The following is a 15,590-nucleotide window of genomic DNA, read 5'->3' as shown; positions in this document are numbered from 1 at the left end:
ATTTTCATGGAGAGTAAATACAAAAAAATTAAACTTTTGAAGAACAAAAATATATCTAAGCTTTTTCAAAGAAAAAAAATCAACTGGGAACTAAAATAACTAATTTCAATTTTATATTTTAGAAAACTATTATGATAATGTTACGTTTTTTTATAGACTAATAAAACTTTTGTTTTCTTATTCAAGATTAACAGTGTCGATTAAAATAAATTTTAAATCGGGTATAGATACTAAAATTGCAATTTTCTATAAAAAACAAAATTAAAAATTAAAAAAATTATATGGATCAAACGAATGATGAAATTTAATGAATAATATGATTTACTTATTATATTAATTTTTTATTGTAGATAATAGTTTAGTTTAAAAGAATAATTCAATTTAAATAAATAACTATTTAAAGATAAAATAATTATTTTAATTTAAAAATTAAATAATTTACTTTTCTTTATGATAATAAAAATATCATAGAAAGAAGCTGTATCCACTTTTCTTTATGATAACAAAAAATAATAAATTTATTATTATTATTATTATTATTATTATAACTATAAAATTAAATATTATTTTTTTATAAGTTTATTATAAATAATTTTTTTATAATATTTTCAAAAAACAGTTAAGTTTAAAAAACCAAATAAAAATAGTGAAATTTAAAAAAAATCATTTAAAGGATAAAATAATTACTTTAATTTTAAAAAAAACTTTTATTTAAAGATAAAATTTGGAAAATAAATATGAAAAAAATTCGTGTAGATAAATAACTCAAAGGGATTTTTGTCTGATTTCTTATCATTTAATTAAAATAAAAAGCATTTCATGATATTAAAGTATAGATATAAAGGAGAAAAAAAATCCATCACTTGTTTCAATGATATATTTGGTTTAAAAGATTATTCGCAATAAAAAAAAATATACAATATTGTATTCCCTTTTGAATATACTTTTTTATATTTAAAATCGAATTTATTTTCTTTAATTGTTTTGTTTCAAATAATTTATATTACATGAATTAATAATATGATATGAAATGATAAAGCAACTAATCAAAATTAGCTGTAAGTGAACAGAAGTAACAGCGACTGCTTTAAATTAGACACGCGTTTGCTGGTCCACACTGACTGCGTATTTTTCTGGGAACCCACCCCCCACAACAACTACTACTCAACTTAACAAATCTTACTAACTTATATGTTATTAAAAATGTCTTATTTAATTAACTAATAATTTATATAAAAAAAATTCAAGTGCTAAAATATCTAACAAGTCGTATAAAAACGATAAAAATAAATTTAACAGTAAAAAATACCATAGAAAATAAAATTCAGAATTGTAAATTTAATAATGGGTGATTTAAAAAAATTCCCACGTTTTAGAATCCAACAGTGGGACTAAAGTGTATAATAGTTTGATATAGTAATAGATAATATGACATCAACCTCGAAAAATGGTGTTTGTTTCTTTGTTGGGTAAAAAATGGGATATATTATGATTTGCATGTGATGGGAGTTGTGAAAGGTGTGGGAGAGCCATGACAGCTATCCAATATTCACTCTCGATGTCTTTTTTGAGAGAAACTCCATCAAATGTTCTATAAAATAATGTTAAGTTTTTTCCTATTCTTTGAGATGCAATATAAAATTATGAATTTTTAAATTAAATTAATTGTTTTAAAAATGTTTCTCCCTTCGTATAGAATTTATTTCATATAATCGATTAAAAAGATAATGGATTGACAAAATAATTTTTTTATTACTTGCGGACTAAATTACATATGTGAATTGACAAGGTAGTTTTTCTCTTTATGAATGTTTGCTTTATTATAATTTTTAAAAGGAACATGTAGACGTGTACACCTACTACCAAACAGTTTTGCATTTGCAGTAAGTCAATACTCAACTAACTCGTATCTGGGAAAATTGAAAAGAAGATGCATTATATTGTGAATTGTCAACTCATTTCATAAAACCAGTATTATTTGTATAATATTTTTAAAACCTAGTATTTTTTGTCAGTTATATCATTTATTTCAATACATAATTTCTTTCTTTTCTTTTTAAATAATTTCATGTAAACATAATGATGAACTTAATATCTAGCAATAATTTGTTTTCAATGAAAATTTATTAAAATAAAAAATATATAAAATATGGAAGATCACAATAAATTTGGAATAAAAAACTATATTTGATTAAATATAATAAACTATATTTATTATTAAAAACTCTGAATAAATAATGAAATAAAATATTAAACCATTTATATCTGAATAAAAAATAAATTATTCAACTCATCAATATAGTGATTTTTGTCGTGAGTAACATGAAAAACTTTATGTTTATTAAATTATAAGAATCTATTTCATCTATTTTTTAGAATTCTCAGAAACCATTTATTGATTTAAGAAATCCTAACAACATAAAGTAGGGTTAATATTCAACCAAAGACTATAAAAACCCCTTTTTAAGTGTATTCTAAAGCATAAATGTATTAGTGCATAAAATGTATTCAAAATATTTAACAGACTATTGATTTCAAATAAAACAAAAATTTATAAAATTTGATGACAATTTTTTAAATTATTTATACAACTATATGCTTTGGTTCTAAAATTTTAAAGTTCTGAATTTTATAATTGTGCAAATTATTTCAAATATGTCACTGGTGAAAATTTTAAAATATTTGAACATTTATAAGCTTCAATTTTACGAAGAATCAAAGCTTATTTTTCTGTTTATGGTTAAAATTTTAGAAAAAATACTTATCTGTCTCAAACCCGTTGTTTCCAGTTTTTTTCTTTTCTTTCTCAATTTCTCTTATTGATTTCTTTATGTTGTTTGCTTCCACGTTCGCAGGTTCTTTCATTCTCTCTTTGGCTTGTTTCTGCACGCATAAGTTCCTTCATTTTCTCTTGTTTGCTTTCACATTCACAGGTTCCTTTTTCAGTTTTAGTTTAAGACTATGTTTTCAAATTTGAATTCCCTTCATCTGAACCCTAAAAATTATATGTTAATATATTTTATTTATTTCTTTTTTTATATGTATCATAAAATACATGAAAATTTATATTCTAATATTAGTTCTCAATTTTTACCTATGTTGTTTGTTTTTTATTCATTTGAGAGTATTAAATTTTTGTTTATTTTTTTAGATTGTTTAATACAGTGAGAGTCACTCAATAAAATGTTTTTTTAAAATACCACAATATGCTTTAGTTGTCCAAAAAAACAAACCATATAGTCAAATAAGTTTTAGTTATTTTTCAAAATAAAAGCCTATTCTTTTTTTTGTTATAATTCTTTTATTATTTTTGGTTTTGGTTTTAACGAGGTTAACATAATGTTGAAGTTTATGATTTGATTAAAAATCAAAGTCAAATACTCCTTTTTCTACTTAGTTTTGATATGTTTTGGTTGCAGAAACTAAAGTCTAATATTAAAAATAAGTAATATAAAAAATCCTTCGTTACTTTCTATAAAGTCAACATAAATAAAAATATGTACCTTTAAAGAAATTGTCAATATATTCACTTTTACTTTCTATAAAAATACAAACATGTTTAGTTAAATTACAATAAATAGTATTTTTTTTAAGCCAATTAACAAATAAACTTGTTATATAACTACCATAAATGAAATTTCTCTCTTCCTAAGTATTGAATTTTTTTTAAATTGATATGTTTATTAAATTTATTTTCAACAATATGCATTTTTTTTTAATTTTTAAAACAACAAAAATAAAAATATTAAGAATCTAAAATTTATTATGGTTTCATCTTTTAAATCGTTTCGATAATTACAGTCATTTTAAATAAAAGATTAGAAAAATACTTCAATAGACTAAATCAAATTAAAAAATTATTATTCTCACAATTGTAAAGTAATACAACAAACAGAGGGAAAAAATTTCACTCTTTTCTATCTATTTTCATAATTGTAAAAGTATATAAAATATAAGAATAATTTCTAATAGGCAAAGATGAAAAAGTGGTATTAAGTTTAGGTTTGGGACATGTATTATGGAAAGCTTTGTTTATATATATATATATATATATATATATATATATATATATATATATATATATATATATATATATTGATTTTTTTTTATATATTATTAAAGTACTGTCTCGAGGAATAGAACCCGGTAGCACCAATGTAATAATGGAAATTATAATTACTAATGATCAATCATAATGAAGGTCTTAACTCGTGGTAGGTCTAATTATGGGTAATGGATACACAAAATCATGGAACATTTAATAATGGACAAGGGTACTTTACTAATCCTTTGTATTTGAACATGGTAGAATATATCTGTATTTCTATATTTATGCATTCAATTATTTTAATCTTTGATTTTAGTTCGTTGTCATACACATATACATTGTTTATGATTTATTTAAATATAAGTAAATAAATCAATGTAAATATGAGAACAAAAATATATCTAACATAGTTAAAAAAACATTTAAACATAATCATATTATATTGACCAACTAATAATTTTTAAGTATAATGTTATAATTCTTAAAATTGATTAAATGCTGTATTCAATTTCGTGGTATATAAAATCAGGTCAACTAACAACGATCACAGCATACCTCAAGTGGACTTCATCACCCATATAAAAATAAAAAATAAAAAATCCTACAGTAATTATTAAAAACCACTAACCCTTAATTTAAACATCAAATGTTAATACTTTTTAACATCTAAAAATAATACATCGACAATAATTATTTTATAGTTGTATTACAAAATTAAAATATATAATCGTATAAAGAAAATTAGTTAAGCAATTATTGTGTATAGTCGTACTATGACTGTAATATATGACATTACGCTTGGTATAAAATTTTTTATTCTAATAAACAGCGATTGTAGTGGTTTTTTAAAAATCTGATCAAGATAATAGCCAAGTGAATTATTGACTAATATACAAATTAATAGTTAAGAATAATTAAAAAGATATAAAAAATATGTAATACACATATACTCATTTAGTTGTATTGGTGTTTTTTGACAAATTTATAACTGTTTAAATACTTATTTGATCCATATTACCTGCACAAACTTTATGTGGCTAAAAACAAAAATCCCTAATAATATAGACTAAAATATGTTGTATCTTTTATTTCTTTCAAATTTGGATGAGGAGAATTAAAAACTATCCCCTCGTAAATTCTAAAATAAATAGTTTTAAAAATTAATAATTAAACATAAAGATCTCGTATGCAAGTATATAGATTAAAAACTAATAAAAACCAAGTTATAATATCATATTGATATTTAAGAAAATATATTCAAATTTAATGTAGGTGTAAATTTATAAGAGATATTTAAAAGTGACAGACAAGAAAATCTGTAAGCCCCCTAACTCACCCCTCTCTTTTTTTCTTTCTCTCTTCTTTTTTTCTTTCCCTGATCTCTAGTTTTCTCTATTTCTCATCTTCACACAGCAGCCTTTAAGAGATGGATTTCTAAAAATAAAAGTAAAACAAATATTGAAAAGTAAGAACATTAATTTTTAAATCATGTATTACTTATATATATATATATATATATATATATATATAAGTAATATATATATATATAATAATATGAAAAAATATATCATATTCTAATACTATTTTAAATAAGATGGCTCTTGATATATAGCATGATAACATTGGGTTAGATTTGACTATTCAATCTCCATTTTCACAGGTATAAAATCATTCTCATATTCTGATTTCTGTGCATGTTGTGTCACTCATGTATTATTTTAAATATTAATTAACTACTTAAAAAGAATAAAAAAATACATTAAACAAAACATGATATTATTAAGTATTTAATGTAAAATTATACACATTTTTTTAATTAGATATAAAAAATAAATTATAATTATATAAATATCAAAATATCAAATAATAATTGAATAATATCACCCCAAAAAAATCACGTGTTATAAGTAAGTTACAAAACTAAGGAAAAAGCTAATATAAATTTATTAAATTTCCTAATAAATTAAAGGTGTTTTAATGCTTTAAAAGACAAATAAAAGAATAAGATGAGTATTGAATTGAGTATGAAGACAATGATGATATATCCAATACTAATATTTATACACGGTTAATACCACAAATTGAAAAAAATTTAGATAATACTCTTGAGAACATACATGCTTATTTGTTATCTCTAATATCTTGCATTTGTACACTTAGAGTGATAGAAGCATAGTAAACTTAACATCTAAATTTGATAAAATATTTTATTGAAATATATTGATATAGGATAAAATTTAAGGATTTAAATCTCAAATAATAGCCTTAATCACAAAAAAGAAACAAAAACTTCATAAAAATTAAATTAAAAAGACTTGGAAATGAGTCTTACAACTACTTGACATGAATACGACCTTATATGTACATGCAGTGCTTTAATGGCTATGGAACTATAGAAATGGCACATAAAACGTTTGTTTAACTATAGTGCTCTAATGGCTACTGGGTATTGCAGAAATATAACCATAACAGACACAGCTTCAAGTTTATTGTACATACATTACGACATAAACTCGTCCTGCTGAGAAGTTAAACTAGTCATAAATGGTTGCCTAGGATGTTTTGGCATGAATAAGAGGCAAGTCAACTTCATCACACCACTCAATATACCTAGTTTCGTAATAAGAACCCTTGGTTTGGTTGGGCAAATAGCTAAGCCAAAACTCTCCACCAATTCTCCACTTCAAGACACTCCCTTCCATCTCTTTGCTCAGTCTCCAGCCCACTTCCTCTCCATATTCATCTCCTGCAATAATCACCGATCCGCTTTTAGTAAACGCTCTGTTTCCCCTCACATATCGCCCTTTCAGTCCATGAACACGCTCATCACCCGTTTCACTTGTACCCTTCAACGACCCCACTTCCAGGCCCGTACCACCATTATCATGCAAAACCACGTCGAATATGGCTGCGTTGCCTTCCGCATCTTGGTCCATTCTCCAACTCCTACTTCGTGTCTTCCTCGACGACCTCGCCGATGCTGTCACGTTAGAACCCTCGGACTTCTCCAAATTACCCTTCACTACCTTTTGGAGTTCCACTTCGCTCTCTTTGTTCTCCGTCGACCGGCCCAAGCTCAGCCCGCCACAATAAGTCGCTCCTATCTCCGGGCCAACCCACACCCGAACACGGGACGGAAAGTGTTTCTCCTCGAGGAAATCCACTTCGTCGTTTTGGTTGAAACCTAGCCTCGCCACCTGGAGGCGTATGTTATCCAAGCGTGCACGAACCTGGATGTACCCGTCGCAGAATCCAACGGTGTACTCTATCTGTACGTGTGCCTCGAGTTGGTGGTGCGCCAGAGCGTAACGGAGAATGGACTCCTTAGCGTCGATGCCGCAGAATTGACTTTTTTGAGCGTTGCTTCGCACCAGTTTCATATTCATCACCGGGGAGTATCCCTTCAGAATCCAAAGACCGTGAGCCTCCGTCGCGTAAGAGAATCTGGGAGAAGGCAAAAGCGTTTTTAAACCTAACCCTACGCTCAGTTCTTTTATCATGTGCAGTTTTGTTATGATGTAACCGAGGGTGCGCATGAAGCAAAGTTCTGTGTCGACTCCGACGGTGATGAAGAAGGTGCGGAGGACGGAGGCGAGTTTGGACGACGTTTCGAGGGTGGGAGTGAGGAGGGAGTGGAAGTAGAGGGAGCCGGCTTCGGGGGGTGCTTGGAACGCGCAGAGCCAGAAGAGGCGCATGGTGAAGACGAGGTTGAAGAAGGTGGAGAGGGACTCGGGTGTGTGAGAGTCCATGATCCATGCGATGGGGTCGGGCTTGAGTTTCTGCAGCTGGGAGCGGGGGCAGGTGCTATCGTGTGCCGTGGGAGAGCTGGATATGATTTCTTGGAGCAGTTGGAGCAGGAGAGGGAGGAAGGGGTTTTGTGATGAAAGGTGGCATTTTTCGGAGACCCACAGAGGCTTGTGGGCGTTGTGTGGGTGAAAGCCTTGCAAGCATACGGTGAAGGTAACCACCGCTTCCGAGTCAGACCCGGAGGTTCTATCAGCTTTCAGGTGGATGGAACGAACTGAATTGTCCTTCTCCTCACTCGCCAGTTCGAACATGAGTGGCGAGTCAGACTCGGTCCACTCCAGCGAGTTGGGGAGCTCACATATCCATGACCAAATATCCATTGTGTTTGCTAGTGGGCTGTGAAGTGTGTAGGAAAAAATTAGGGTAGGTTATGTGGAAGAGAGAACGGGGTTTTAAGGAGCGAACGAACGATAACGGGGTTGCCAACTTGGAAGCAGTTTAAGCCACGCAGGGATGAGGAATTGGTGGTTGTAATGGAAGCTTTGTGTCGTATTTGAGGTTTTAGGTTGGATTCATTGATGGCGCCACTTTTCTTTCATTTTCTCTGTCTTCATGTTCTGCTACTTCTATGGCTGTAGAATTCACTCCAATTTCTTCTCATGTCCATGTGATAACTGCATACGTAGACTCAGGTTTTGTCATGGTTATGGTTAGCTTATGGGCCACGTGTGGCCCAGTGAAGTTTCCAACGAGCTTTATGAATCACACAAACAGGTATATAAATCAAACTATTTCTTGTCTTTTCTACAATCATCCAATACTTATTGCAAGTATTTTAGTAATTAAAAAAAATCTCAATATATAAACAAATTATAATTATTTTCCTTCCTTTTTAAAAATTATTAATGATCATCCCACTCTTTCTATACCATACATTATCAGTTATATATCTTTTATTTTAAGAGATGGTCATTTTAAAAAAAAGTATTAACAAATTAATAAAATGCAATACACTCAGATCGTCTTATTAGTTTTTATTTTTATATATAAAAATAATTTCAAATATCATGTCATCTGTTTTCATGATGCACAACTCCTACAACTATTAACATTTTTCTTTTCTTTATAAGTCAGCTTCTAATATATTATTGTCTAATTATAATTTTATATTTGTAAAAACTCAATAATTTTTATTCAAATATTAGTAATTATTTTTATTTGAAGAGGTCATTTTATGTAAAATTTCATCTGATGAGCATTAATTCTTTTTTCAATTTTTTATTTATTGGTGTATAATTTTATGTATTATCATGCCAATATATTACTTTAATTTTTCGATCAGGACTACATAAAGTTGAAAGATAACTTGACAAATATTCAAAATAATGCAGTGATACACTTATTAAATAGCAAATAATAATAAGTAAAATATACTAAAGACAATAAATGCATGTTAAAATATAAGAAATAATAATGAACAAAGATTAAATAAGCCATATTAATAATATATATATATATATATATATTAATAAAAATATTCTTATATATCATATATTTTAAGTTTTAAAGTGAAGAATATTTGAATAATTTTATTTTTAAAATTAAAAAAAAAAAAACTCTCCAAATCTTTACTCACTTCTCTCATCCCTCTCAACTCTTTATTTTTTATTTTTTTCATTTCTCATTCTTCATTCTTCATTCCTCTTAACTCTTTATTTTTTATCTCTCTTATTCCAACATTCTTTCTCGTCATTTCCTTAAATCTGTTTTTCATTAACATCACCAACACTTATATTATGGGTAGTAAAAAGAAAGTCTATAGACTAGCCTGACCCATAGAAATTTGAGAGTATTTAATCTTGCGAGCTTTTCTAATAAAGGGCCTTTTTGACTCTGTGAGCTTTTTCGGATCCAACCCATGTAGGTTAGAGCCAAATTCTATAATAGAAGCTTGTTTGAGAGACTTAGTTGATGTGTGTGAATGAGAGAGATGATGAAGATGAAAGTGAAACAAATTAGATAAATAAGGAACCTGAGTTAAAATTAGATGAGTGTTTATGTCTTTTTTTAATGAATGATAACTTTTTGTCTATTAAAACTTGATTGTAAACCTCTCTTTTTATATATATATATATATTTCGTGCTTAATTTTAAAAATCCTTAACGTTAAGAGACATAATTTTTTGGAGGAGAAAAATGCATGTCCCCTATAAGTTCTCCACAATGTATATTAACGCGTGAAAATTAGATTTTTCTTAATTGATTTAAGGAAGAGCAAGTAAAAAACTCATAATATGGTTACTAGATTTTGATTTTGTAATTGAGTACGGGCTTATGTCAAAACATCTTCATTTTTTTAATGTATTTATTTTCAAATAACAAAATTAGGAAAAAAAAAATTAAGTAGCATCTTAAGTTGAATTAATAATTTATTTTTTATACGTAGGTCAATCATTCACTTATATTTTTTACTCAAGTATTTGTTTTTTAATAAAATTTATGTAACTATTTCCGTTAAATTATAAATTAAAGATGCCATGTATCACAACGTAATGAAAAAATTACTCCTATATTTAAAAAAATAAAACTCAATTTTGTAAAAAAATAAAATAAAATTACAAAAGAATCATACAACTAGATATATCTAGATATAAAGAGTAGATTACCAATTAAATATTTGTTTTATTTGACCAATTTGGAAAACTCTATTTAGTCATGATTAAACAATTGTAATAAAAAAACAAAAATTGAAACCACTCTTCACTGTTATAAAAATACTGTAAAAAATATTTTATAAAAGAATGAAAATATAATTCTTAGGTGTAGTGACAAGAAAAAAAATTGAAAAACTAGAAAAGTTTTAATTTTTTTTTCATAGAAGGAATTTTATTGCAAAATGATGACAAATGAATTGGTACAAAATTTGAAAAGTAGAGCAGTAAACTAACAGTGGTAATATTGGTTAGGTAAGAAAGAAGAGGTTGAGGGTAGGGGAAGCGGTGAGAGGAAAAAACGCGTTGGAGGGCTCAAACACGGTTTTCTCGGGCCAGGTGGGTTTGACCATTGGTTGCCGAAAACCGAAGCCGACCTCGGAAAGAGCCCACTTTCCCACTCCACACCACACCCCACCCAGCCCATCCCTCTGTTTTTGTTTCTTTCAAACATTTTTCACCAATTACTACTCTCACGACATAAACATTTACATATGTCCCTTCCACACTCTTTCTCACTCGACACTTGTTTCTTCCTTTCATTCTCTTTCTCTTTCTCTTTCGCCCCTTTCTTTCCCATTCTTTTTCCATGGACCCCAAGGACGAATTTGAACTCACAGGGACCACTTTCTCTCAGTTACTATTCGGAGATGATCTCGATGCAACACCTGCATTGCCTCTCCCTCACCACCACTGCTCTTACGATCACCACACCCTCTCCGCTTCGCCTCTTTTCTCCTTTCACAAGCCACCCAAAATGCTATGCTTTGGAAACCATCAAACCCAACCCCACATTCCTCCCACCATCGTCACCCCTCAGAAATCTGTCATCACTTCTAGTGACTCCTCTTCTGCTTCCTCCTCCAACCACACCAACACCGCCTTCACTTCCCTACCCAAGTCCACTGTATGTCACGCTCTCTCTGTTTTCTGGCTTGTCAACCGGAAACCAGTCATGGTAGTGTTGTTCCCGTACTACCTTCTTTTTTTGGCTTTTCATTTTGTCTTTTGTTTAAGAGTTTGCAGAAAAAGCGGAATGGGTTGGGACAAGAACCAGTCACCAAGGTGGGTGTTGGAGGCCAGAGACTAACTAAAAAGACCAAGGCAGAGAACCCCACCTCAACCGGACATGCAAAGGTGAGGAAAATAATCGACCGTGGATTGTTTGCATGTCGTTTTCTTCTCTATCTTCACTTCGAACTATAACTTTTCTCGATGGCAGATACACGGCCTGTCGTTTTCTAATAAAAAAAATGTCGTATGGTTTTTAAAAGGGTTGTTATTATCATAGTTTCGTGTGGTTTGACGAGTTATTTGGAATATCAGAGGAAGGAGAAGCTTGGGGAAAGAATTGCAGCGTTACAACAGCTTGTTTCTCCCTTCGGCAAGGTGACTGAGATGCAGTGTTTTTACAATTGGAATTTTGTAAATTTTTATGTGGCCAAGGTCTATTGAAAACGGGGTTGACTGAATTGAGATTTTGAGTGTTGATCGAAACTGCATGTGCAGACAGATACAGCATCGGTGCTTCACGAGGCCATGGGATATATAAGGTTTCTTCACGACCAAGTTCAGGTCCTGTGCTCTCCTTACTTGCAAAGCTTGTCATCGTCACACCACCAACACCAGCACGTGAGTCCCATCCCATCTTTCATCATTCTCGCATTCTTCTTTATCGTGCAAGGTTTTTAATTGAATTCATGGTTTTGTCTCAATCTTTGACTTTGCGAGAGACTGTTGAATAATGCAACTGATGTCACGATTACAGGCAATTTTGTCACAACCTTTGATGTCGTGAAAAATCGTAGACAAACGTAGTACGAAACAGTCACAACTGTGGTTGCAAAACCCCGATATTGTGGATGCAATTGCGTGTTTTGAAAACCTCGATCATGAGTATGATTTATTAGAAGTAAACAAAATCTATAACTAGCAAAGGTGGGAGTTGCAGGGCCCGCTTGATGGGGACAATACTGCAGATATTATAGCTTACTTGAAAAATGCTGATAGTTGTTTGTAGTGAGTGAACAGAGTCAACAGTGTGACACATTGGCATATAAGGTAAGTATTGATGACTGAAGAGATTTGGTGTGTGTGCATTATTTCAGGGTGATGGAGAAAACAACGAAGAGGAAGTGAAGAAGGACTTGAGGAGTAGGGGTCTGTGCTTGATCCCAGTGGGATGCACCGTACACGTGGCGAGTAGCAACGGTGCTGATTTTTGGTCACCTGGTGCAATAGGGAACAAAGTTTCACCATCAGGGAAGAAGTAGTGAAAAGAAAGGAAGATGAATGAATGGTTTTGAAAATTTGTAGGCTTTTGGGAAATGGGTTCCTATGTCTGCCCAAATTGGAGTTGTACTCAATATGACAGCTTATCTGGAGATGGATGGGTAAGGAGGTAAACTGCAGGAAATGGCAAAGAGGGATAACAATTAACAAGAGTGGTTCAAAGTTCACACATGAGGTACAAATCAGAGGTCATGATTTTGTCCTTAAATATGTAACATCTCTTTTTGAGGTCCTTTTCTCAGGACAACAACTATATCTATATATATTATCATTATTCTATACATGGAACCAACCAAATATTTTATCTAGGATTTAGGGATGTGTGGCCTTCTACCCTCAACTACCACTCTAGGATTCCTTCTATTTTTATTATATATTTTCTCTCTAAATTTCGATTAAAATTTCACCTGTGTCCATCGAAACAATCGTGTTAAGGTATTTTATTGTGGGTGTCGTCTCATGTGACGGGGTTTTTGTAGTGTTGTACAAAATAATATTACGATAACAGAATATCCGCGAATACGCGTGATATTATGACACCGTTTGAAAGCATTCGTAATAGGCTGATCGTGACTTCGTTGGTATGAATGTGATATCTGAGTTATATAGCAATTTTCTTCCAACATTACTAAAAGGGAAAATCACGATTTGTAATTTTTACATCCTTGGTTTGCTTCTTGTTATCTAAACACTCACGATGTTTCTTGTTTGGTTAATAAGCAGTTAGTTTTCGTTTCTTCTAGATTTTTCAGTTTCACGTTGTACATTATATATTATATCTTATATTAATTTGTAATCGGATAAAGACAACAGAATGGTGATTTGGGATGAATGAAAGAAAGGTAATGTATAACATGATATGCACTTCTAAAAAGAGAAGACAAAAAAGAATGGCAATTTGAGATTATTTGAAGAAAGGTAATACGTCAAATACAGTTCTAGAAAGGGAAGAAAGAAAATAATAAAAATATTTAATCGAGAAGGTAGGTAGGCGATAAAATAGGTGACACAACACAACCATCTATGTTATTCTTTCTAAAATATGATTTTAACATGACAAAAATAAACATGGAAGGCATTTGCATCTCCCATATTGCAAATAGAAAATATTTTCTCAGTTTCATTTTAATTGTTGGATTTTAAAAAATATATATTCCTTTTTAACTATTATTCTCAAAATTCAAAACAAGATTATTAATCACTTATTTTTTTTCTCAGTTATACCCTTATTCTTCGTCTAATATTTAATCAGTTTAAACATAAGCATTATTGTAATGTAAAAATAAAGAAAGTAAAATAGAAAACCTAATAACTATTATACTATAAATATATTAAATCTATTGATTTCTTGAAAGGAATCTTTAAAAAAAAAACTGAACAAGGGATAGAATTCCTAGATTTGTAATGGTTAACATTAGGAATCTGGAAAGTTGGTGAAAAATAATGGAATTTGAAATATGAAAACAATTAACTGAAGAGAGCGTGGTAAGTTGTAACTTGGGGGAAATTAATTGTGTGTGTTTTTGTTTATGAATGTATGCAGAATTTGTTTTAAACTAAGCATGTTGTTGGAGTTATTAATTACGTTGTTTTTGACCTGGGTGCGCGTGTTTTTCTTCTACTGGAACAATTCATTGCAATTATAGAACAATGCGTTGTCAATTGACTTTCATTGAAATTTACGATTTAAAGTCTCTCCTCCTAACACCTATTTAATCAACTTTTACGTAGATTTCACTTTTAAGTAATTGTTTTATAACTTTTACAATGATTTTTATGAGAGAATTTAAAAATAATTTAAAAATACTTAAAAGTTAAGACTAGCTTATCCCTTATAAGCTATCATCTACACTTCTTAGTTACTTTTTTTTATACATATTTGATAAGATTTTGCAACACAAATTTCTTCTACATACATAACCCCCTAATTTATTGAAAATTTGAAAAAAAAAATCAAATATCGTATATTTGACAATTAAACTCTCATCTCTCATCTTAGTTATACATAGATTGTGCTTTCTGTCCTTATATATGTACCCAAAATATAAGTTTTTCTTTAACTCTTAACATTTATGAAGATCTATTACTAAAAAATTTATGATCTCGTCATCTAAACCTTTATTTTTCTCCTTTCTTTATTTTTATAGACTGCAATTTTCTAATTTCCTCATCCTATAAGATGAGAAATACTAAAATCTACTCTAGTATTTATTTACTCTCGTAAATTTGAATTCTAGTCAATGTTATAAATCTATCATTTACTTTTCACATGTAGGAGAATTGGTTAAACATTTATTATTATCTTAATTTCTTTTTTGTATTGGGATTTTCGTAGTTCTTCACTTTTTTTTCAGTTTTTTTTATTGAATAATTTTATCTAAAAAAACTTCAGTTGGATTAAATTTGGAAGTTCTCATATAGATCTTATTTAAAAAATTTCATGCTAATGGTTTGGATACTTCCTTATTGTTTTTTACATAATTTATGTATTACACACTTTTATAGAAATAATTTTTTTAATTATGTATTTATATTTTTCAAATTTTGATAAATATTTCACGCCATTAGTAAATATAGACAGAGATAATTAGATTGAAAAAGTCGTATTATGTCAAAAGTCGTGGGCGACATAAATAGATCAACATATTCAACACGTTTTTATAATCTTTAATGCTTTGTTCAGTTGAATGGAGTTGGGAAAGAGTGATTGAATGGATTTGAGAGGATTTGAAAGTAAATTTTGTGTTATTTAATTGAGTGGATTTTTGAGGTAAGTGAAAGTGAATTTAGAA

The 15,590-nt window shown here is 29.6% G+C and overlaps 2 protein-coding genes across 4 annotated transcripts; one reads left to right on the top strand and one right to left on the bottom strand.

Annotated features, from left to right (window-relative positions):
• Positions 1 to 6,313: 6,313 nt before the first annotated feature.
• LOC108325131 (uncharacterized) lies at positions 6,314 to 8,232 on the bottom strand. Its single transcript, XM_017558143.2, has one exon. The coding sequence runs from the start codon at positions 8,173 to 8,175 to the stop codon at positions 6,601 to 6,603; it is 1,575 nt and encodes a 524-aa protein (XP_017413632.2). The 5' UTR covers positions 8,176 to 8,232; the 3' UTR covers positions 6,314 to 6,600.
• A 2,734-nt stretch (positions 8,233 to 10,966) lies between these two features.
• Positions 10,967 to 13,410, top strand: LOC108325171 (transcription factor bHLH113). 3 transcript variants are annotated; one of them, XM_017558192.2, is made up of 5 exons: positions 10,967 to 11,413; positions 11,524 to 11,643; positions 11,833 to 11,895; positions 12,016 to 12,138; positions 12,275 to 12,733. In XM_017558192.2, exons 1-5 carry the CDS (start codon positions 11,096 to 11,098, stop codon positions 12,302 to 12,304), a joined length of 654 nt encoding a protein of 217 aa, XP_017413681.1. In that variant the 5' UTR covers positions 10,967 to 11,095; the 3' UTR covers positions 12,305 to 12,733. The 3 variants fall into 3 exon arrangements, with proteins under 3 accessions (XP_017413681.1, XP_017413679.1, XP_017413680.1); XM_017558190.2 differs by having other exon boundaries at positions 10,971 to 11,413; positions 12,615 to 13,410; XM_017558191.2 differs by having other exon boundaries at positions 10,974 to 11,413; positions 11,533 to 11,643; positions 12,615 to 13,410.
• The last annotated feature ends 2,180 nt before the right edge of the window (positions 13,411 to 15,590 follow it).

The sequence above is a fragment of the Vigna angularis genome, chromosome 3, assembly GCF_016808095.1.
Source record: "Vigna angularis cultivar LongXiaoDou No.4 chromosome 3, ASM1680809v1, whole genome shotgun sequence".
In the NCBI taxonomy this organism is placed as follows: domain Eukaryota; kingdom Viridiplantae; phylum Streptophyta; class Magnoliopsida; order Fabales; family Fabaceae; genus Vigna; species Vigna angularis.
Note: the sequence above shows the minus strand (reverse complement) of the source record. Positions and strands in the feature narration are given on the sequence as shown.

Excerpts from the sequence above, each read along its gene's own strand:
- LOC108325131 (XM_017558143.2), bottom strand. The coding sequence starts at position 8,175 with ATGGATATTTGGTCATGGATATGTGAGCTCCCCAACTCGCTGGAGTGG.
- LOC108325171 (XM_017558190.2), top strand. The coding sequence starts at position 11,096 with ATGGACCCCAAGGACGAATTTGAACTCACAGGGACCACTTTCTCTCAG. Across the intron at positions 11,414-11,523 it reads CTTCCCTACCCAAGTCCACT|AGTTTGCAGAAAAAGCGGAA; the intron begins GTATGTCACGCT and ends CTTTTGTTTAAG. Across the intron at positions 11,644-11,832 it reads CCTCAACCGGACATGCAAAG|AGGAAGGAGAAGCTTGGGGA; the intron begins GTGAGGAAAATA and ends TTGGAATATCAG.